The sequence below is a fragment of the Choloepus didactylus genome, chromosome 3, assembly GCF_015220235.1.
Source record: "Choloepus didactylus isolate mChoDid1 chromosome 3, mChoDid1.pri, whole genome shotgun sequence".
Classification (NCBI taxonomy): Eukaryota; Metazoa; Chordata; class Mammalia; order Pilosa; family Megalonychidae; genus Choloepus; species Choloepus didactylus.
In genome coordinates this window covers 76,879,387-76,904,108 of record NC_051309.1, presented here as the reverse complement: position 1 = coordinate 76,904,108, position 24,722 = coordinate 76,879,387, and the positions used below count along the sequence as shown (strand labels likewise).

Here is a 24,722-nt window from a genome sequence, read left to right as displayed (position 1 = left end):
ATGTCTGGATAGGAACATGATGATAGAGAGCAACAGGATGGGTATCTCCAGGAAAACGTTGCAACTTCTAAGTTACCTGGATGTGTTTGAAGGTGTAGATAAGGGATTAATACTTCTAGAATAGAATTTGGAGATACATTAGTAATAGGTATTAACTCAAAACTAAACCAATCAAATATGAGGCCCTTATTAAATCCAGGAAAACAAAAATCAGTTTATAAGAGAGAAATTGATATCACAACACTCTATATGGATCAACATGGAAATAAGATACAGATAAAAATTTAACCAAATTTATTGTGATTTAACCAAAAACTATGATGCAATTATATTGGAAGAATGAGAGCAGACAAAGTGTAAGTGTGACTGTAAGTTTGCATGTGTGGTGGGGGAGGATTAGGAGAACCAAATTTGCATCTTCTACAGTTTGATGACAATACATTACAGTAAAAACATGTTATTTAGAAATATGATAGTGAGTACCTTCCCACTCCCTAAGAAACAAAGGTAAAAAGAGCTGAAAGTCACTGTCTCTTGACTTTGGGAATCAGGAGTAAGAAGGAGTAATGTATATGCAAATATATTTTTTAAATTTAATTAAAAATACCTTTTGGAAGATTAAATTGGAGAGCATCTCTCCTTGGCAAATTAAGTTTCTTGAGACCAATTACAATGATTTATATCAGTTCTTTCATCCTCTTTGTGTCTAGCACAATATCCTGAGAATGCACATCCTTGATAAATATTTTTTGAATGATGAACACCACACACACACACACACACACACACACAAACAGAATTTATTCAGTACATGGCTAATAGGATAGGCACCCTGAACTTGTCCTGGCTCCTACTCCAGAGAATGGAAAGAAACAGGCAAATTCCAATAATAAACTTCTTTTCCTATTTTTCAGTAAGCTGGTTTTGAATATTATGAAAAGAATACATGCTATGGCTCATTATGCTGCTTTAGTTATTTTCAATATGCTGCTAATGATGTGAAGTTGCTTATTTTGCACACGTAAATTGCTACTGATGAAACTACCACTTTTTGAGATATCATTGGAACAGCTGCTCCATCCTCCCTCAAAAACTGTTGGAAAAACTCCATAGCTAACCACAGGAGGTCCTAAATTGGTATTTTTATTACATCAAAGACATGCATCAACTGAGACCAGGCTTACCAGTTCCTTGAACATGATAGTACACATTATGTTTAATAAAATTTATAACATATTATATCTTGACTGAACTGTACTAAGCAAATTCAAAGGCTGGGGTAAGACGAAATACTAGATTTCAATTTCTGATGGTCTTAAGTGAACATGCCATAAAAAGAAATGCTTCTATTCTCCATCTCTGTCACCTTGTTTAATTTTTTTCCATAATTCCTATGACTCTGACTAATTATATATTTGTTTATTTACTTATTGTCTGTCTCTCCACTAGAACGTGGATCCCATAAGGAGAGGTACTTGCAGGAGTGCTTTGGACTCCATTAAATATTTGTTGAATAAATGAATGATAATGACCACATTATAGCTTGTGGTAAGGTGGGACAGACATTTTCTTTTATCATCTGTACACTGCAAACAAGTCAAGATACCTGCTATAATACTGTCCAGTAGTGTAACGGGCATACAGAATATGCCAACAAATAAATCACTTATTGCCAGGTTCAAGATGAAGAGATTGGTGACTGTGTGCATTTCTTTGTTCCTTATGACAATAAAACAAACTGCTGCATTTCCCACCATGCACAGGAAGAAAATCAGAAAGTAAGAAATAATGAAGATTGCTGTCACTTGAGGCTGATGAAGATAGTAGTCCACATAGGTGATATTAATATCTGAGTGCAGATCATGCTTTGTGTCATTGATGGTCCAGAAGTGAGACCAGTTTTCTGAAGAGTTGGAGTCCCATTTCTCACTCATGAGGGACCTTAACAAAAGAGGGGCAGAAAAGAAAAGGCATAATTAGAAACCCAAGTTTCTGTACCTGAGTTTAAGAGGGACACTTTTAAACTATCACAGTATTTGTTACTCCCAGACTCAATGATTTACTGAAAGGACTTAAAGACCTCAGGATATAACTGTATTCAAAGCTGAGATTTATAACAGAAAAGGATAAAGCAAAATCAGCAAATTGAAAAGGTGCAGAGATAATGTCTGGAGAAAACCAGGTACAAGCTTCTGAGAGCCCTCTCCCAGAAGAGTCACACAGGATGTTCTTAATTGCTCCAGCAATCAGTTGTGACATGAGTGAAGTGTTCAATACCAGGGAAGCTCATTCAAGACTCAGTGCCCAAGGTTTTTATTGGCAGCTTCTTACTTGGTCATCCTCTGCCTAGCGCATATCAAAATTACAGACTCCCAGGAAAAAAGTGGTTGTTCAGCACAAACCACATTGTTTTTACAAACAGTCTCAGCATAGTGAGTCACAATTATTTAGGGACAGTTTTATATCAGAATAGGGAAATATTTACCATTTAAATTCCTAGACTCCAGCCAAGGACCAGTGTAGCAAGCAGTCTCAGGACTGCTAAGTGTACTCTTTTCTGCACCCCTTTTTAATTGGACTGACAAAAGGTTATACGTACTCATAACTGAAAAATAATTTAATAGTGAACTTATGCAAAACCTCCATATTCACTTTTTTTTTGCAGCAGCAGCAGCAGCAGTTGCATAGCATTTCAGTAGGTGGGGTGGGGATAAATCTAAATCCAAATGGGTCTGCACTGGTAGCTAATCAGACCCAATTTTCAGATGTTTGAGGCATTTAGTGGTATCTTGAACTTTCACCAAGTATACAATTGCATCATTTTAGGGAGGCATGTTTATTCCCCTAAACACTGCATTAGGAGTAATATGTATTATTCACTTCTGTTTCTTGACTTTTTCCCTTTGTATTTTGAGTATAGGGAAAAGTAAACAAGATAAAAATTACTGAAGAGGAATAATAAACTGATAAAAAGGAATCATTTTTCTTCAATAGCTCCCATTATTTTGTCATTTTATTTCTTCCCTTTCTTCTAATATTTTTCTCATTGGTTTCCTGAATTTTATACCCTTAACACTAAAGAAAAAAAGAAAATGAAAAATGAATAACAAGGTGAGTATGGGATGGGATGGTGGTTTGGAAAGGAGAAAAAAAAGGAAAAATCATAGAACTTATTAATATATTCTCATCTGCCGTGTAGTCAGGCTAAGCGTGTCTTTTGTGCCTGAGAGCCTGACGGAGAATACTTACCAGCTTGGATAAAAAGCTTTTCTGTCAAAGCCTCCAAAAGAAAAATATTCTCACAAATATTTAAGGATGGTTGTGCCTAAGACAAGGAAACACTATAAATATGAATGAGAACTGCACAAGAAAACTGTAGCTAGTAAAAATTACTGATAAGAAACATCTGGCCACAGGTTCAATTAGAACTGGAAAACATATGGATAGATGTCATAAGACATAATGATTTATATTTGTGTATCATTTTTTGCTTATACCTTTAGTTTAAAGCAACCATGTTTCCAAAACAGATCGATATCCATACTGGATCTGTTGTGTGGTAGATTGAATTATGTACCCCAATTTAGACATGTTCTTAATCTTATTTTTGTTTGTTTTTCATTTTTTAATTAAAGAAGTTGTACATTGACAGAAAAATTATACAGAAAATACAGAGACCCCATATAAACCCCCTCACACACACACACACACACACACTTTTCCCTATAATTAACACTTTGCATTAGTGTAGTGCTTTGTTACAATTTATCGAAGAATATCATCATAGTTGTACTTTTAACTAAAGCCCATATTAGACTTAGGGTTCACTGTTTGTCCTGTATAGTCCTGCATTGTTGTTTTTTTTAATTTTTATTCTAGTAACATATACACAACCTAAAATTACCCATTTTAACCACAATCAAGTATATAATTTAATTCTGTTAATTATGTTCACAATATTGTGCTACCATCACCATTACCACCATCTATTACAAAAATATTTCTATCATATCAGGCAAAATTTCTGTACCAATTATGCATTAACTTTCTATCCACACCCACCCCAGCCTCTGGTAACCTGTATAGTAGTTCCTGACCCTATGAATTTGCTTATACCAATTATTTCATATCTGTAAAATCATACAATATTTGTCCTTTTTTAAAGATTTTTAATTTTTAAAATTTTGGTTAGAAAAGTTGTAGGTTTACAGAAATATTGTGCATAAAATATATAAATACAGAGTTCCCATATGTCACCCTATTATTAACACTTAGCATTAGGGTGGTATATTTGTTACAATTCATGAGGGAGCATTTTTATAATTATACTATTAATTATAGCCCATCGTTTACAACAGGGTTCATTGTGTTGTACAGTTTCATGTTTTTTCTTTTGATTTTTATTCTAATAACATATATACATCCTAGAATTTCCTCCTTTTAACCACATTCACATATATAATGCAGGGCTGTTAATTACATTCACAATGTTGTGCTACTATCACCACCATCCATTACCAAACTTTATAACCACCCCAACAGATATTCTGTACAATTTAAGCATTAACTCTCCATTCCCTGTCCCCAGCCAAGCACCTGGTGATAATCTGTATTCCAGATTCTAACTCTATTAGTTTGCATATTCTAGTTATTTCATATCAGTGGGATCATACAGTATTTGTCCTTTTGTCTGGCATATTTCACTCAACATGATGTCTTCAATGTTTATCCATGTTGTCACATGAATCAGGACTTCATTCCATTTTAATGCTGAATAATATTCCATTGTATCTGTATACCATATTTTGTTTATCCATTTGTCATCTGATTTACACTTGGGTTGCTTCCATCTTTTGGCAATTGTGAATAATACTGCTGTGAACATCGGTGTGTAAATATTTGTTTCAGTCCCTGCTTTCAATTATTTTGGATTTGTACCTAGGAGTGGGATTGCTGGGTCACTTATTAACTCTATAATTGCCTTTCTGAGGAACTGCAAAACTTTCTTCCACAGTGGCTTCACCATTTTACATTCCCACCAGCAATGAATGAGTGCTCCTATTTCTCCATATCCTCTCCAACACCTGGAATTTTCCGTTTTGTTAATAGTAGCCATTCTAGTGGATGTGAAATGGTATCTCATTGTGATTTGGATTTGCATTTCCCTAATACCTTATTATGCTGAGCATGTGCTTTTAGCCTTTTGTGTATCATCTTTGGAGAAATGTCTGTTCAAGTCTTTTGTTCATTTTTTAATTGAATTGTTTGCCCTTTTATGGTTGAGTCATAGGATTTCTTTATATATCTGGATATTAAACTTTTATAGGATATGTAGTTTCCAAATATTTTCTCCCATTGTGTAGATGGGTTTCTCACTTTCATGATAGGATCCTTTGATATGCAGAAGTTTTTAATATTGATGATGTCCCATTTATCTATTTTTTCTTTTGTTGCTTGTGCTAGGGGTGTAAATTCTTAGAAACCATTGCCTAACACAAGGTCCTAAAGATGCTTTCCTATATTTTCTTCTAGTATTTTTATAGCCCTGGTTCTTATATTTAGGTCTTTAATCTATTTTAAGTTAATCTTTCTATATGGGGTGAGATAGGGATCTGCTTTCATTTTTTATTAATTAGAAAATTTGTAGATTTATAAAAAAAATCACGTGAAAAATATAGTGTTCCCATATACTCCCCTATTGCTCACACTTTGCATAGTACCTTTGTTATGATTGATGAAAGAATATTATAATTGTTCTATAGTTTACATTAGGGTATGTTTTTCCATGTATCACCCTATTATTAACACCTTACATTAGTGCGGTATTTTGTTATAATTCATGAAAGAACATTTTTATAATGTACTATTAAATTATAGTCCATGGTTTAAAATAGGGTTCACTGTTTTTTACAGTCCTATGTTTTACTGGTTAATTCTTACTCTAGAAACATATATACATATATATGACTTTTACTATCACCTTGCAACCACATTCATAGATACAATTCAGTGCTATTAATTACACACACAATGTTGTGCTGCCATCAACACCACTCATTTCCAAAACTTTAAAATTAACCTACATAGAAATTCTGTACAAATTATGCATTAATTCACCATTGCCTACAGGCTCCCACCCAGCCCCTAGAACTCTATATTATAGATTCTTACTCTTTGAGTTTGCTTATTCTAATTGTTTCATATCACTGAGATCACACAGTATTTATCCTTTTGTGTCTGGTTTATGTCACTCAACATGACATCTTCAAATTTTATCCATGTTGTCACATGAATTAGAACTTCATTCCTTTTCAAAGCTAATAGCAAAGTTTTGTAGTTTTACATGTGTAAGTCCTTTACATTCTTGGTTAAATTTATTCCTAGACATTTGATTATTTTGGTTACTATTGTAAATTGTTTTTTTTTCCTTGATTTCTTCATCAGATTGCTCATTACTAGTGTATAAAAACATTACCAATTTTTCTGTGTAGATTCTTGTACCCCTCCACTTTGCTGAATTTGTTTATTATCTCTAGTAGCTTTGTCACATATTTGGGGGGGGGGAGCTTTCTACATATAGGAGCATGTCTGCAAACAGGGAATGTTTAACTTATTCCTTTCCAATATGGATATCTTTTATTTATTTTTGTTGCCTAACTGCTCTGGCTAGAACTTCCAGTACAATGTAGAATAGCAGTGATGACAGTGGGCATTCTTGTCTTGTTCCAGATGTTAGAGGGAAAGTTTTCAGTATTTGCCATTCAGTATGATGTTAGCAGTGGGTTTTTCATATATGCCTTTTATCATGTTGAAGACATTTCTTTCTATTCCTACCTTTCAAAGGGCTTTTGTCAAGAAAGGATGCTGGATTTTGGCAAATGCCTTTTCTGTGTCAAGTGATATGATCATGGGTGTTTTCCCCCGTTCATTTGGTTAACATGGTATATTTATTTAACTGATTTTCTTAAGTTGAACCACATTTTCATAAAACCTACTTGATCATGGTGTATAATTCTTTTAATGTGCTATTGGATAGAATTTGCAAGTTTTTGGTCAAAGATTTTTGCATCTATATTCATAAGAGATATTGGTCTGTAATTTTCTTTTCTTGTAGTATCTTCATCTGTCTTTGGTATTAGAGTGATGTTGGCCTCATAGAATGAGTTAGGTACTGTTCTGTTCTGTTAAATTTTTTGGAAGAATTTGAGCAGGATTGTTATTAATTCTTCTTAGAATGCTTGGTAAGAATTTACCTGTGAGGCCGTCTGTTCCTGGGCTTTTCTTTGTTGCAAGATTTTTGATGCCCTTGGTTAAGGGTTGTTCAGAGAAAATAAATTAGGAACCTAAGAATTTATCATTAATATCTCCACAAAAAATGCCATTTAAATTGAGGTGTAAAGTGGAGATGTTTCACAGTCTAAATATTCCTCCTGCAGCATCAGGCAACAAGGCAAGCTTCACTTGGAAACCCCGTCTATTATTTGGGCCAAATACTACATGTCAGATGCGGAGAGAAAGTACCTGGGAGTTGCTCTTGATGCCCCAGACAACTGCCTAGTTTGTCGAAACCTCTTGATTGCCTGTATCCTTGAAATTAATAGTCAAGTTTGATCATGGATAAGGCCTTTGATTTGTGTGGGTTGATTTGACAATATAACTCTTTGTTAGATTATTTATCTCAGATTGGCAATATGAATAGGAATGTGTTTTAGTTCCACAATTCATAATGGCTAAGGTGATTTTTAGCAAGAAGAAGAAGGGAGTGGAAAAAATATATTGAGAATCTAATTACAGAATGACTGCTTACCCATCATTGGTATGAAGGGGCAAAAGCTTTAAGGAAATGGAATTTGGAGAAAATAGTCTTAGATTTGATACAACTACCTGAGTAGATTGATAGTGGGAAACAGAAGAAAGAAAGAGAAATATCTCTTGGCTACAGCTAGTGACCCAGGTAAACTAAGAATCTTTAAGAGCATGTTGTGAGGTAGGTTTTTCCTCCTAGAAAGACATGGAAGGCCTACTTATGCTTCTAAAGCTACTTGAAATGATGTTGTATTGACTCATAAAGTAGCATAACTAAAACCATTGATTACTCAAAAGACTATACGAATAGCTGAAGGATGGGGCTAGGTTATTACTGTGAATATCTCAAAGGTATTCTGTGAAGAAGGTTGAAAATTTCTAGACAAATAACAACACAAGTCCAATGAATTGCTACTGGCATAGATTGTTTATAATAATATGGATTCTTATAATTAAGGATCAAGGTACCTCACTAATTTTAGATACTACCAAGTGGTAGGGACTATGTAAATTGATGGTCAATCCCCAATTGGCTGCAAATTTCTGTGAGCAGATACTTCTGGGTGGTATGGCATCTAATCTACTGCAATTTGTTAAAGTAGAAGTGCAGCATACCTGCCCTGATAGGTGTAATTGCCCAAGCCCCTCACACACTGTTGTGGGCTGTGTTGGGTCCACTAAAAAGGGATGCTGAATTTCTAAACCAGGACCTGTGAATGTGATCTTATTTCAAAATAAGGTCTTTGCAGATGCAATCAAATTAAGATGAGGTCATACTGGATTAAGATGGGCGCTAGTCCAATGACTGGTGTCATAAGAAAGAGGAATTTGGATACAGAGAGACCTACAGGGAGGATACCATATAACAAGGGAGGTAAAGATTGGAGTGATGAGTCTATAAGCAAAGAACACCAAGGATTGCCAGAAACCACCAAAAGCTAGGAAGAGGCAGGGAAGGATCCTCCCCTAGAGCCTTCAGAGAAAGAATGGGCCCTGCTGACACATTGATTCCAAACTTCTAGCCTCTAGAACTGTGAGAGAGAGGATAACTCTGTTGCTTTAAGGCATCAGGTTTGTGCTAGTCTGTTACAGTAACCCTAGTAAACTAATATCCCTACAAATGGAATGCTCCTCCTGATGCCGTAGGCATGCTGTAAGTGCAAGTGACCAGATGTTGGCTGTAGGATGACCAGAGAGACACATCTAACTTAATATGATACAAATGATGAAAGATGCATCTGGAGGGCTCCCCTGCCTTGGGCTTTTCATAAACCTTTGCTTTTAGGAAGCCAAGAAATTATGCAGGAAGCAAAAATGGACCTGTTTTTTCAGTTAATGCACAGGGGCCTGCATGATGCTAAAATTATAAAATAAAGTAAAAGATCTATGCCATACAAAAGAAAGGGAGCATGAAGCAGAGAAATGAAAAGAAGGGAAGGAAATAATTGGATGAAGCTATTTCGATAGTTTATAAAAAGGAGTGAAAAAAGAGAAAAAAATCATTAGGGTTTCTATTCAGAGGTTAATAGAGCAATCCCCATTTGGAGCATGGGGAGCTACTCTGACCCCAAACAGATCTTGAAGTGTCACTGCAAGTTCACCCTAAGTATTTTAGTCTGGAGGACATCAAATCAAATGATGAGAATCATGATCTAAAATGCAAAGTACTTGAAGAGTGAACTGAATTAATTTCCACAGAACAAACTATTGAGTCTAGAAAAGATGAACTAAGAGTCTGAGATATGCTTGTCCAACCCCAGTGGGATACCATATACCTTTTGAAATGATTTGGGCAAAGGAACCTGGGACTGGTAGGCAAAGCTTCTTAGGATTATTAGCTATAGGTACTCAACGTTCAGTAGCACTTATGGCATATGTGAAACTGGAGGGTGTGAAGATGCTGTACTGGAGGCGATAAAGGTTCAGCTGAGATTAGTAATTAGAGAGACTTTTTATTGATTACATGGCCTTTTGCTGAATGCATAATTGGGATGGAAGTTATCCATTAAAAGAGAATGTTGAATGGGGTGGGATGGGGGGATGATTTGGGTGTTTTTTTTTTTTCACTTTTATTTTTTATTCTTGTTCTGGTTCTTTCTGATGTAAGGAAAATGTTCAGAGATAGATTGTGGTGATGAACACATAACTATGTTATCATACTGTGGACAGTGGATTGCATATCATGGATGATTGTATGATGTGTGAATGTATTTCAATAAAACTGAATTAAAAAAAAAAAAAAAAGAGAATGTTGCCTTATCTTTTGGAAGTATGGTGTCTAAGCTTCCACCCTTCCTTGAGTATTAATTGACCATGCTAAATGGGAACTTCTGGGATTATCTACTTATTACTCATAGGTAATAAATTGTAATACGTTGTATAATACATTGTAATATTAGCTGTAAGCAAAACAGAATTGCAGAAGTATACAAGAGATGACTGCTTTGAATAAGGAAATAGTTGATATGTGATTACTGATTCTCATTAATTCCCATTTTAATGGACTGGTCTGGCCAGTGCATGATGTTTAACAGCAGATTATCAAGCATTAAATAAGGTAGTTCCTTTGATTATGTCAGCTATGCCTGATATAGTAAAGCCTGTACCAGAAGCACAACAGGCCAAGAATAACTGGCATGTCATTAAAACTTGGCTATTGCCCTCTCTACTGCAATTTCAGAGGACAGCCAGGCAGAATCTGCATTCTTACAGAATGGAAAGGAATATAAATTCACTGTATCGTCAGAGGGATATTTGAATTTGCCTGCATATTTCCATACTTTCATGAGATGAGATGTGGACTTAAAAAGAATCAAAAGCAAGTTAGTAAATTACATTAATTATATCATGATAATTATATCCTCAGAATAAGAAGTTCAAGAAGAGCTAAGGACTATAGTAACTTGCATGACAAATAGAGTCAGGCTGATAAACTCAGCTAACATTCAAGGGCCATCCCAATCTCTGTAGGTACTGGAAATTACATGGGCTGGAGCAACTAGAGACATTCCTGAAACAAATTTTAAAAATTATCTCACAGAGCCTGCCAAAGAGCAAGAGTTTTGGAGATAAGCAGGGCTATTTGGGTTTTGTCAGAAGTTTTATTTCATCTAAGAATCCTGTTGGTCCCTATTCACAAAATCACCAGAAAGATCATAGAATTTTATCAGGGCCCTGAGCACAAACAATTGTTAAAGGATTTTCAGAGGGTGATGGCACAGGAAGTGCTACTTTATGGTTTGACTGCTCAGATAATATTTGAAATATTTGAGACCAGAACACACACAGAGTGGAGCCACTGGCAGAAATGAAGTAGTTCAGTGAAGATCTCTTATGCTTTGAGCAATAAAGATGCTGGAGACAGATGTTCCCAATAAATGTTTGAAAGAGAACTGGTAGCTTGTCACCGAGTATTGTTCAAAACTGCCCCCACCACAGAAAGCCATCAGATAATTCTCAGGCCAAGAATACAAGTTTTTCTTGGGTTATGTCAGAGACTTTCAAATAAGAATGAAACAGCCTAGCAAATCTTCACTCATAAAGTGGAAGTGGAATATTGAAGAGCACACTTTGGGAAATGAGGCAAGTTCAGGAGAGGGAATTCACTGCCTTCAGAAGCAGGTTGCTTCACTGCCTGTACAGCTGTCAATAAAGCCCCGAGAGGATCTCCCCCACCCCATTGCTGCACAGTCTGTGATTCGTGAATCTCTCTTAGCTGAGGCAAAGGAGGCTGCCTGGTGCACTGATGAGATTTTCAGGATTAAGCTCTAATTTGCTGTTTGATAATCAACATTACACCCTATATATGGGAAAACCTTGATAGAAGAAGACAAGGGCAATATGCAGAATGGGCACTGCCGAGAGAATAAATAGCAGTGGAGTGTTCAGGTAGTCATAGGCTCTTGGGGTATAGCCAATGGCCTTGCTGTATAGTCAGGCAAATATGCTCTCATGCAAAGAAATTCCTATGGGAATTAGGGACAGATATGAAGTGGGTAAAGTAGGCAATTACCAGAAACAATCAGTTGCTGGCTTAGGAAGGAGTTTGAATAATAATGCAGATACTTTAGCCAGATTTCTAGAACCCGCTAGCTACTTCATGAAGTGAGTGGGCATGTGGGTGTTCAGACCATGTACTGTTGGACTAATGGGACAATAAATTGTACGCCAATGTCAACAAGAAATAAATCCCTTAAAATGGCTGTGGGCAAAATTCCTCAATGATAAGAGCCAAAGCACAGCTGAAAAATGTGATTATACTGGACCTTTACTGGAGGCCCCAGAAACAAGTGAGTATTAACCAGGATCCACACCTATTCTGCTATAGGCTTTGCTTATCCTGTAATGAGTAACTTGAGAGAATGCATTTCAAGGCTTGGAATAATGAATTATTTATCAATATAGACTATCTGAACATATTAATTTTGATCATGGTATGTAATGTTACCAATGTATACAAATGTATAATGAAACACAATATTATTATGTATACATACCAAACTCCTTATGACTTTTGCAATGGGTAATTGTTACTTAAAACAAGTGCTGGAAAAGATTTTGAGCATTGACTCACTTTCTCCTCTACCATGCCAGTTGGGCTAAGTCCATCAGTGAATTTTTATCTCAGAGATTATACTTTTAAGTTCTAGAATTTTCATTTGGTTTTTATTTATTTGTTTTTCTCATGAGGTTTTCATTCATTGAAAGTTTTATGTTTCCTTTTATTCATTAAGGATAGTTATAGTAGCCATTTTTACATTCTTGCCTGTTAGTTCCAAATTCTGGTTCATTCCAGGTTTGGATTTGATTGTTTGTTTTTTTCCCCTCTTGAGCATATATTCCATTTCATTAGTTCATTGTATGCTGGGTAAATTTTAGATTACATCATGGATATTATGAATGTTTAGTTGTGAAGACTATGGATTCTCTTAACACTTGTTCTAAGTTGTTTCCTTTGTTTTAGCAGGTATTTTTCTTGGCTAGATCTGAAATGAAAACTCTTACATCTTAGGTGGCAGCTCCAGTCTCATTTCAAATATTTTGTCCTTAGCTGAGCTGCTTTGAGCCTGTTTCACACACGAGTCAAGATTTAGTCAGAGATGTTAGAGCAGACAAGAATTTGGGGATTCCATCTCTAGCCCAAAAGGACATCTTTTCTGGGATTCCCCCAGTCTCTTCAGCTTTTTCAATTTCCTGACTTCATAATTCTCGTTCTCCAGATGAGGACACTGAGCATTTCTACCTGTGCTCTCCTTTTCCCATACTACTGCTGGACACACTGCATATAATTTGAACCTAGCCTCAGGCTAAAAGCCAAGGAGACAGCATAACTGTATAACTCCTTATCTCTTCACTTCTGAGAGAGAATGCTCACCTCATGAGATTCTGTCTGCTCCTATATACTCACCATTACCTTCAGGTAGTTTCTTTTGCATTGTGTTGATATTTCCTCACAGTTTTTGTTATGTATGGCATGGAGATGCCATCTGGTAGGGTCTTACCTGAACAGAAGAAGCCTGCCCATTAAATTCTGCAGAGAATATTACTAAATATACTTTGGAATGGGTTTTAATTTTACCACATGTAGCCAAAGTACAACTATGATATGGCTCCATTACCAAGTGGCAAGATAGTCTTATGACTCTTTGTGCACCTAAACCCGCAAGGTATACCTATTGGGTGTGATCAAGGAAAAGTGTTACCAAGGCTGTATTAATGCTGGTTCTAGGGATTTAATAATATGCCTGCTGAGTTGGGAAGGCAAGCCACAATGTGAAAGGTGTGGGTCAAAACAGATTAAAGCAAAAAGTGTGCATAATAGATTTCAACTCCAGGTAAAGAGACAATCATATTTCCCTGCCAACACATCATGGCAAGATCTCAGTCAGATCTGGTGTTGACTAATGGACAGTGTTGGAAGAAAACCCTTGAATTTCTTTTTCCTGGAGGATGAATATAAGGTTCCCATTGATTTATAATCTGGAGAAAAGAAGAACATAGTGCCATGAATCATATTGTACTTTTCACTAATGTGTCAAATGTTATATTAATCTCTCTGCCACGGCTATATGGTATAACAGAATTTGCAATTTCATTAGGTAGTTAAATGAAAACCAGGCTTATGTAAATGATGATGCCCAGGATAAAGAAGTGTTTGGCGAAGCTGACTTGAAACCTCTGATTGATATGAAACATGTTAAAATTGATTGCCCAGAGGAGAAAGTGAATTTTACTTTAGAAATATTGCACATTAAATTAAATGCCTCCATCAAGTCATCTGAAAGATTCAAATAAGGTATGTAATGAAGGATAAATAGTAACTGAGCTGGTAGAAGAATATCAAAGATTTCTGAGAGATTTAGATACTATGAACATTCTTTGTAGAGGGAATTCCTACTCCCAATCTGATTGTTCAAATCTTGATATTTATCGAAGTATTAGAAGCCTTATTCTTTCTTTACAATATTACAGAAATTATAGTAAGGCAAATAATAATAATAAACATCTGAGAAATGTGTGGCAAGGAGGTATTAACTAAGGTTGGAGACTGAATTAGGTGGAAAGTTTTAAGCAGTTCATTTGTGATCCATTTCTCACTAAAACACCAGGAAAATTCTCCCAGAGAAAGAAAAGAAGACTTAGTGACTCATACTAGTTTTGTCAACAGAGTAATTAAGCCTCAAGGTAAATAAACTAAGCAGGAATAGCCTTGTCTATGTGAGGTTCTTAATAGAACATCCCTGATTAAATATTGCTTACAGTAAATAAATATAGAATCTATTAATTCATGAGATGTGAATCTATCCCTGAAAAACTGTCATGTAAGCTGGGATATAAAATATAGATATTTCATAGACTGAACACTCACAAAACCTTACTTAGAGATCTCATCTATTGCTACTGGACAGAATGTAATAATCCAATTTAGGAAGAAGGATCCTAATGAGATAATCTCAATGTCCCAGACATCTCCCTTCTTTGATTGGGCCCCTTGATTGCCTATATTCTTAAATTATTAGTAAAACTTGATAACGGGGAAGATCGCTGATTTATGGGAGCCTAATAGACAACTCATTTTTGCTTTAGATCAACATATATCAATGAAAAGATTTTAAGAGAAAGTAATACAAGTTCCATCGATAAGGAATAATATAAAATTTAAATAAAAATATATCATAGACTTCTACCTAGGAACACACACATCTAATATTATAGTCTATTTCCTAACAGTCTTTTTTCTTTATAATTTTATATAAATATCTTGAAGATAAAATAATATTATTTTCAAGGAGGTATATATTCCACTGGAGTGAGACTGTTTTCATTTAGGAAAATAATTTGAGGAGTTCTCTTCGTATACAAGGAAACTATCCCTATACTACCTTACATTACCTTCTAGGGCATAATTAATACGAGTAGAAGAAACAAAGAGAAAGTTGAGTGCTTTATTAAATATCTATTCTGTACTGAGCACTATGTTAATTGCTTCATATGTGTGAACCCATTTAATCTTCCCAGTAATCCCATGAGTTTTATTATTATTCAAATTTAATATATAAGGAAAGTAAGACAAGAAGAAGTTAAATAATCTTACCCAGGTTTCACAGTTAATAATTGGAAGAGCTGGGAAATATTTAAGCAGGGTCTTCCTGACAATGTGCAGTTGAGCATCATAGCTAGAGGATCAGGATCAGCAAGTTGAGAGTTGACAACTGACAAGAATGAAGTCCCATGAGAACTTGGATGGCCAAGGAAATTCTAAAGTCTGGTATATCTAATATTTAATTTCAAATTAACTTCCGTACTGTACAAAAAAGTAGGCACTGTAAGCACTGTCTATAACCATAAATTGCCAGCAGAAGCCTCTTAAACATGGCTTTATGGAAGATATTTTTTCAAATATCAAAGAAAAGGACCGGTGTTCTAATGTTTGGTTAGTAAGGGACAGAGACAAGAGCAGCTACAAAGGATGACACAGAAGCAAGAAATCATCATATAGCTCCAAAGAATTCTTGAAGATACTGTAGATCCCTCCATCTCTTCTGTCTGGCTGCTGCTGGTTCTTTCCCCAGCCTCCAGTTTACCCAGCCATAGAACAGCAAAGTTAACCCTCATTCACGTGTGTCACCACCCCTGGCCCCCAGTTAACACTAATGCATCCTTTGTCTAGAAAGACTCCAGCAGAGTATATGGGCCCATGCCACCAACTCTCCACTTCATATATCAGAGAAGCCAGCCAGCCAGTTCCTATAATTTTGGGTGTCTCAGATGTGAAATAAACCCAACCCATTATATTCTCCCAAATATTAGGCACACATATTAAGCTTTCTGAATGGTCTCCTTGAAGCAACACCAGTTCTCCACCTGGAAGTGAGTGGGACTCACTACATAGCAACCATGGTAGATTGATTTATGTACCCCCTGAAAAGTATGTTTTCAATTTTATTCCCATTTCTGTGCATATGATCCCAATGTAAACAGAAGATTTGGAAGATGTTAGTTTTAGTTAAGGTGTAGCCCAAATGAATGAGGTTGGGCATTAACCCAAATTACCAGAGTCCTTTGTAAGCAGAAGAAATTCAGAGAGAGAAACCCCAGGGAGGACACAGAAGCAGGAAGTCAATGGAACATGGAAGAGAAGCAAAAGGACACCGCTGTGTAATAGGAAAGCCAAAGACCAAGGATTGCCAACAAGCAAGAACACTACTAACTGAGAAGGAAGCAAGCCTTCTAAGCCTCTGAGATCACCAGCCAATAAATTCCCATTAGTACAATCCATTGTGTGATGTTTGTCATAGCACCATCGGAAACTAACATGCCAACAAACCACTTCCCCAAAATCTGTTTTCATTTCTAACTCTGGGCCTTTTTACTCCTTCAAGGTAAAAGATAAATCATCTTTGCTACCCCTCTTTTACAAAACCTGCATAGTAGTCCCACCAGGTGTCTTGTTTAGGGATGTAGCTGAAACTAAAACTAGAATAGATCCATTATAACATCTGTTACATTGTTATTAGAAGGATCGACCCCAAAGGCATGCACATCTTGGAATAGTCTGGCAGGTAAATTGATGCTACTTAAAATGTTCAGAATTAGAATTGTGTGTGTGTGTGTTTTAAAGACTGTATTCTCATTTTGTCACTCAAATGATAGTGTGATCATTTGTTCATATCAAGAAATACTCTTTTCCAAGAATGATTTTTCATTGGTGACTATTGGTCATTACATGATATACTACAATTTATAAAACCTTTCCCCTGACATTGGATATTTAGGAATTTTGGGGGTATTACAAGCAATATTTTGATTTTCTATCTGTGCTTACATTTGTGAGTATTATCTAGAACAGCCCAAGAATAATAATTAATGAATCAAAGAGCATGATCAGTTTTATGTTCCTGACAAGGATTGATAATTATCAGTCTCAATTCATTTTATTCCAGCAGTGCCTAAAAGTGCTTGTTCCTTCTGCCTAAATTCCTACTACCCATTTTTTAATCTTTGACAATTTACTATTTTAAAAAAATATATATTTTTCTTGAAATGTGCATTTCTTTAAACATTAATGGGATTGAACTTTAGCTCAGATTTTTGGAATTGCAACTTTAAGTAAATTGTTCATTCCTTTTGTCCTTTTTCATTGGAATGGTCATTTTGTTGTTGTTAATGGTTTATGAGAGATATTTTCTTTTTTGGGATTTTACCCTTCATCACAAGTGTTTCATATTTTATTTCTAGCTTGAAATTTGTCATTTAATTTTTATACTGTTTTTAGTTTAAAAAATTCACATTTTTAAAGAGTAAAAGCTATCATGCTATTTCCTTTATTTTTTTCTAAAATACTCTACTGAAATCAGATAAATATTCACATATATTTTATATTATTTAAAAATATATTTGTTTTATGATTTTAATCATACATATCTTTGTATTACTTCTTTATTTAAAAATGCTTTCCAAATGAAAGTGGCATTATCTCACATCTGAGTTTTAACTAAATTTCCTTCAGGTTATTATTTAGCATTACTTAAATGCATGTACTTCATTGCACCCTGTAGAAATTTGGCTGCTTTTTGTTAACTTTTTGAATAACTTCATTTATTATCAAAATTTATAATATTGAAAGTCAAATGGAAGTTTTTAACATATATCAATTATACATCCCTTGAAAATATTAAACATAATACCACTTCTATTGCCATTATTGTTTGTAAAATCTGACAGAAAATTTGCCATTTTAATATAGTTAATTACAATGCTTATGTTATAGTTATAATATTTGGGTCACAGAAAGATAACATGTTTCCCAATTAACCATGGCACCTAACAATGCCCTATGAATGTATACATTTCATATTAATCTCCTTTAATTTTGAAAACCCCTTTGATAAAAATAGCACATTTCTGTTTTTTTTTTCTTTTTCCACTGTTTTATTATGAAAATTTTCAAATGTAGGAAAAAAGTTGAAAGAATCTTAACTTCTGCATCTTTTTTTAGTTGTGCATTCATCACCAGAATCAATTTTTGAACATTTTCCTTATTCCAAACAAAATAAAAATAAAAGTAAAAAAGAACACATAAAACATCCCACCAACCCCCATCCCACCCTATTTTTCATTTAGTTTTTGTCCTCATTTTTCTACTCATCAGTCCATACACTGGATAAAGGAAGTGTGAGCCACAAGGTTTTCACAATTACACAGTCACACCATGTAAGTTACATAGTTATGCAAACATCTTCAAAAATCAAATCTATTGGGTTGCAGTTCAACAGTTTCAGGTATTTCCTTCTAGCTATTCCAATACACTAAAAACTATAACGTAGCACATAAGAATGCCCTCCAGAGTGACCTCTTGACTCCATTTGAAATCTCTCAGCCACTGAAACTTTATTTTGTTTCATTTCTCTTCCCCCATTTGGTCAAGAAGATTTTCTCAATCCCATGATGCTTGTGTCTAGGCTCATCCCTGGGAGTCATGTCCCATGTTGCCTGGGAGACTTTCACCCCTGGGAGTCATGTCCCATGTAGGGGGGAGGGCAGTAAGTTCACCTGCTGCATGGGCTTAGAGAGAGAGAGAGGCCACATCTAAGCAACAAAGCAGTTCTCTGGGGGAGACTCTTAGGCACAATTATAAGTAAGCTTAGACTCTCCTTTGTAGTAACAAGCTTCATAAAGGCAAGCCCCAAGATTGAGGGCTCATCCTACTAAATTGTTAACCCTCAAAGTTTGCGAGAATATCAGCAATAGCACAGGTGGGGAAGTCCAACACTTTTGCATTTTCCCCAGTTCCTCAGGGAGGCCCTGCAAATATATTTTTATTCTCTGCCGAAATTACTTTGGGATGTATTGAGATTTCACAGTAACCTGTACAAACCTACCAGATCTCACTTCCTATTCAAAGTTCCATGCAATTATGGTGTTTGAATAAACTGACCATGCAAATTAAATTATTTAGTGTAGTGCAGAAAATATAGATCCTGCACTAAATAAACCTCTCTTCTCTTGGTCTCACACACAAGTCAAAGTTTTAAAACACAGCCAGTATTGTCCTTTACCTTTTGGTCTGATTTGCCTTAGTCCTAACCAGATCCTCTTCATTCACATCTCTAATTGAAGCCTGGGCTCTCTTTACACCAGCAACCATATAAGGGAATCACTGATTTCCAGGACTCCATGATACCCACATCTCTAGAAAGACCATATTGAAAGAAGCAAAATGAAAGCACCATGGGGAGAAACTAGTTCAAAGTCATTCCTAACCTGGAGCCTAACTGGTCCTAGGTATTCCCAGCCCACTTTATTCCACTCCCAGCTACACATGCTTTGAGGGTTTTGAGTTTGAATCCTGGATAATTTGAGTGGAAACTGAGCACAAGAATATTTAAACTACATAGTCATTTTTCAGAAATGAATGAAAACATTTCACATTTTCAGCCAAGGATTTCACCATACATCATGTTGTAAGCATTTGTGAAAAGGAAACAGTTGTGAGCATTAAGAAATTGAGAACTAAGCAGGTATCAAACTATTTCAATATTTTTGAAAATACAAATTCAGACATTAGGTCTGTGTTAAGATTGCTAATATGTATTTATGTGTTTGGACATGTGCCTGCTTGTGTTTTTCTGTGTGTATGCCACACACACACACACACACACACACACACACACATACACACATGCCCGTTTCTGTACTCTAGGAATAGTACTATAAAGAGTTATTTCAATAAACTGTAGTCAAGTAAATAAATGTCGAGTTTCCAAAAAAGGAGTGGTCCTATTGGTGTTTCCTAAAAGTTGAAGTAATACAAAGATAAACTCCATCCTATAGCTCCCAGCTAAATCAGTTTTCAACAGATGCATTGTGCTGATGTCAACAAACATTTATACAATATTTACAAACAGCAATTTATTAGGATGTGAATGGAATAAGAGGTCAGCAGCGCTAGGATACATGTGCTTGTTATGATATGCTTCCTTACCTAAAGACAGTTTGTCATACTTGCAATTTAATGATGCACAGGGTTAAAAAAAAAAAAAAAAGGAATATAGTGATAAAATAGAATTTGAAGAACTGTACAAGTAAACTGTTGTCCAGTGCATATTGCTTTAATACTTACTATATTTGTCACCTTTGATAGAGCCACTATCATATGCTGACTGAACTGTTTTTGTTTTCCTCTTAGACAGAAAGGAATAATGCATTTCTGAGCCTCTCGTATCTAGACAGTTATATGATGAGTTTTGCCCAAATGCATGTGAAAAGAACAGGCACATCTTTTCTAAGCCAGGCCCTTGAAGTCTCTCTCTCTTTCTCTCTCTCTCTCTCTTTCTCTGTGCGTGTGTGTGTGAGACCTCCCATCTCTCTCACTCTCTTTTATTCATTTTTAGAGGCAAGGACTCTCAGTTGGCTGAGAGAAACCCAGAGCCCTGAGCCATGGTTTGAGGAGAGTCAACCAGAAATGTTGCCAGATCCATATCAGACTTGGATGATTTTAATTTTTATTTTTTTGCATATTAAAGCACTGATATGTGAGGGTTTATAATTATCAGAGCATAGCCTAGCCTAGCCCAACTAATAGAGTACTACAGTTATTATTTACTTTCTTATCTCTTTTTCTATGCATTTAGATACTTGACAGAAAGGCCATATCTAATTCATCTTTGTAAGCCCTTCAGCATTTAATACAATGGCTTATATATTATTTTAAAATTAATTCTATAGAATTAGCAAAACATCATGTGATTTCCATAGATGTTAAAAGGAATACTCATCAATTCACTACACATCCATTGAGCACCTCCTATATCCTAGCACTGCACTTAGCACAAGGATTCATAGATGAGTTACTGTGTTTGTCATCAGGAAATTTATAATCTAAAATCATAATAGGTGTCGATCCTGGATAACACTAACTTATGGTCTCGGGCTTGCAGTAAAAGCCCAGTGTACTCATGTTTTTCAGCTGTGCTCTGGCACTTCTCCTTGGGGATTTTTTCCCACAGTCATTTTTAAGTGATTCCTTTCTTGTTGACACTGACACAGTTTCTTGGTCTAAAAAGGAGATAAATCAAGGTGCAGAAAGAAATTGGAAGCTCTATCCAAAATGGTCAAAAACGACTTTCAAAGAAAGTAAGTTATTGGAGCCTAATCTTAAGGATATATTGTAGTTCATTAAGTGACATCAAAAGGCTAAAAGTGGTGAATTTGAAAACACATTGCCCACCTGGGAATTCTATATTTTGCACAGATCTCTAAAGCTAAAACTCCATTAGATAAATCCCAGGGATTCTGTGGTATTTTTCAGATCTAAGCTTTATCACCCTTTCTGGATATGGTTTATATTTATGGATTTTCTTCCAGACATGAAAGTTCTGTTTAAAAGTTAAATGTCAGAGGACAATTTCAAGTCAGGAATCCAGAAGCACATAGGAAAAGAGGAAAAGCTCCCAACAGCGAAAAAAGGCTGCTGTGAAGCCTTTATGATAAAGTCTATGTTTTAAGCCATTACTCAGTGTGCCAGTTTGAATGTATTATGTCCCCCCAAATGCCATTATCTTTGATGTAATCTTGTACGGGCAGACCTTTCAGTGTTAATTAGACTGTAATTCTTTCAGTGATTCCATGGAGATGCACCCCACCCAACTGTGGGTGACGACTCTGATTGGATAATTTCCATGGAGGTGTTGGCCCACCCATTCAGGGTGGGTCTGAATTAAATTACTGGAACACTATACAAGATTAGACAGAAGGAGCAAGCTGCTACAGCTAAGAGGGACACTTTGAAGAAAGCACAGGAGCTGCAGATGAGAGACATTTTGAAGATGGCCGTTGAAAGCAGACTCTTGCTCTGGAGAAGCTGAAAGAGGACAAATATCCCAAGTGCAACTGAGAGTGACATTTGTGAAAAACTGCAGCCTAGAGAGCAACATCCTGGGAGAAAGCCATTTTGGAACAAGAACTTTGGAGCAGATGCCAGCCACGTGCCTTCCCAGCTAACAGAGGTTTTCTGGACACCATTGGCCACCCTCCAATGAAGGTGCCCAATTGCTGATGTGTTACCTGGGATACTTTATGGCCTTAAGACTGTAACTGTGTAACCAAATAAACCCCCTTTTATGAAAACCAATCCATCTCTGGTGTTTTGTGTTCTGGCAGCATTAGCAAACTACAACAGATTTTGGTACCAGAGAAGTGGGGTGCTTTTGCTGCTGAGTTTGCAAATACCAAACATGTTGGAAGAGCTTTTTAAATGGATAAGGGGAAGATTCTGGAAGAACTGTGAGGAGCTTGATAGAAAAGGCCTAAACTGCTTTGAAGAGACTATTTGTGGAAATATGGACTCTAAAGATACTTCTGACGAGGCCTTGAAAAGCAATGATGAATGTGTTTTTGCGAACTAGAAGAAAGGCGATCCTTGTTTCAAAGTGGCAGAGAATTTGGCAAAATTGAGTCCTGGTGTTGGATGGAAGGCAGAATTTGAAAGCGACAACCTGGAATATTTAGCTAATGAGATCTCTAAGCAAAATATAGAAGAAGTAGCCTGGCTTCTACTCGCAGCTTATAGTAAAATGCGACAGGACAGAGATAAACTTAGAACTGAACTCTTGGAGTCAAAGAAACCAGAAACTGATGGTTTGGAAAATTCCAGGCTTCCAGGGGGTGGATCCCCAGAAGCTATAGCCCAACATGAGGATTTAACCAAACAGGGAACCCAGCTGCCATTTCAGTACAAGCCAAGATTGGAGATGGAGTTATCCAGAAAGGATTTGTGGAAAGTCCTATTGTCTGATGGCTTTGACCACTGTGTGCTTCAGGCAAAGCCAACAGAATTTTGTGAGCTCTTTACAGACAGAGTCGCTGCCGCTTAGGACAGGAGGAGACAGACAAGGAACAAATTGAAGGAAAAATTTCTTCAAAGACAGAGCCATGGAGGTTGAGATCTGGAGTTAAGAGGTCTCAGGCTGGGAGAGTGGAGTGGCCCACACGCATGGCAAGGGTGAGTCTGCCCTGGAGGTCAAGGGTGGGCCTTCTGCCTCGATGCTATGGAAGAGTTTTGCCACCCCAGGACCCAAAGAGGGTGGAGCACATTCCCAGGGGAATGGGGAGAGCCTGGCTGCCACCCCACTATTCTGAAGGAGTTGAGCGTGTGCCCCGGAGATGGAAGGGAATCCGGGTGTTGCCCCGATGTTTGAGGAGGTTAGGGCCGAGAAGGTGGTCTCTCCAGTGTGTGGAGATGTTGGAGAACTCACCCCAGCGTTTGGAGAGAAAAGGGCTGCTACAAAGGCCCTTAGGAAGGGTTAGACTCCCACTCTCTCAAGCCCCAAGGATGCAACCTCGTTCTGTTAATGACTCTCAGACTTTGAAATCTAATGGAATTTGTCCTGCGGGTTTTAGGAACTGTTTTGGTCCTGTGAACCCTGTTTTCCTTACTGTTTCTCCTTATGGCAATGGGAATGTTTATCCTATGAATGTTCCTCCTTTGTATTGGAAGCACATAACTTGTTCTAAGTTCACAGATCCACAGCTAAAGGAGAATTATGCCTTAGGACTCACCACGCCTATAATTGATTTTGATGGGATCTTGTACTTAACTGTTGTTACTGAAATGATTTAAGTATCTGTGATATTGTTGTGGGATGAATGCATTTTGTATATGGAAAGATAATGTCATTTTAGGGTTCAGGGGGTGAAATGTGCCAGTTTGAATGTATTATGTTCCACCAAATGCCATAATCTTTGATGTAATCTTGTGTGGGCAGACCTTTCAGTGTTAATTAGATTGTAATTCTTTGAGTGTTTCCATGGAGATGCATCCCACCCAACTGTGGGTGATGACTCTGATTGGATAATTTCCATGGAGGTGTTGGCCCGTCCATTCAGGGTGGGTCTGAATTAAATTACTGGAGCACTATTCAAGATTAGACAGAATGAGTAAGCTGCTACAGCTAAGAGGGACACTTTGAAGAAAGCACAGGAGCTGCAGATGAGAGACAGTTTGAAGATGGCCGTTGAAAGCAGACTCTTGCTCCAGAGAAGCTGAAAGAGGACAAATATCCCAAGGGCAACTGAGAGTGACATTTGTGAAGAACTGCAGCCTAGAGAGGAATGTCCTGGGAGAAAGCCATTTTGAAACCAGAATTTTGGAGCAGACGCTAGCCACATGCCTGCGCAGCTAACAGAGGTTTTCTGGACACCATTGAGCATCCTCCAGTGAAGGTATGCCATTGCTGATGTGTTACCTTGGATACTTTATGGCCTTAAGACTGTAACTGTGTAACCAATTCCCTTTTATTAAAGCCAGTCCATCTCTGGTATTTTGCATTCCAGCAGCATTAGCAAACTAGAACACTCAGAGACCAATTTATTTGACTCATTATACTAACTAGCTTGGCTACATTTTGAATTGGTCT

The 24,722-nt window shown here is 36.6% G+C and overlaps 1 protein-coding gene across 1 annotated transcript in view; it reads right to left on the bottom strand.

Moving 5' to 3' along the window:
• Positions 1-24,722, bottom strand: part of NPFFR2 (neuropeptide FF receptor 2) — a 102,801-nt gene that overhangs the window by 8,491 nt on the left and 69,588 nt on the right. The window contains exon 3 of the mRNA XM_037828966.1: positions 1,607-1,941. Coding sequence (XP_037684894.1) covers positions 1,607-1,941 — 335 coding nt within the window. The remainder of the gene's footprint in view (positions 1-1,606; positions 1,942-24,722) is intronic.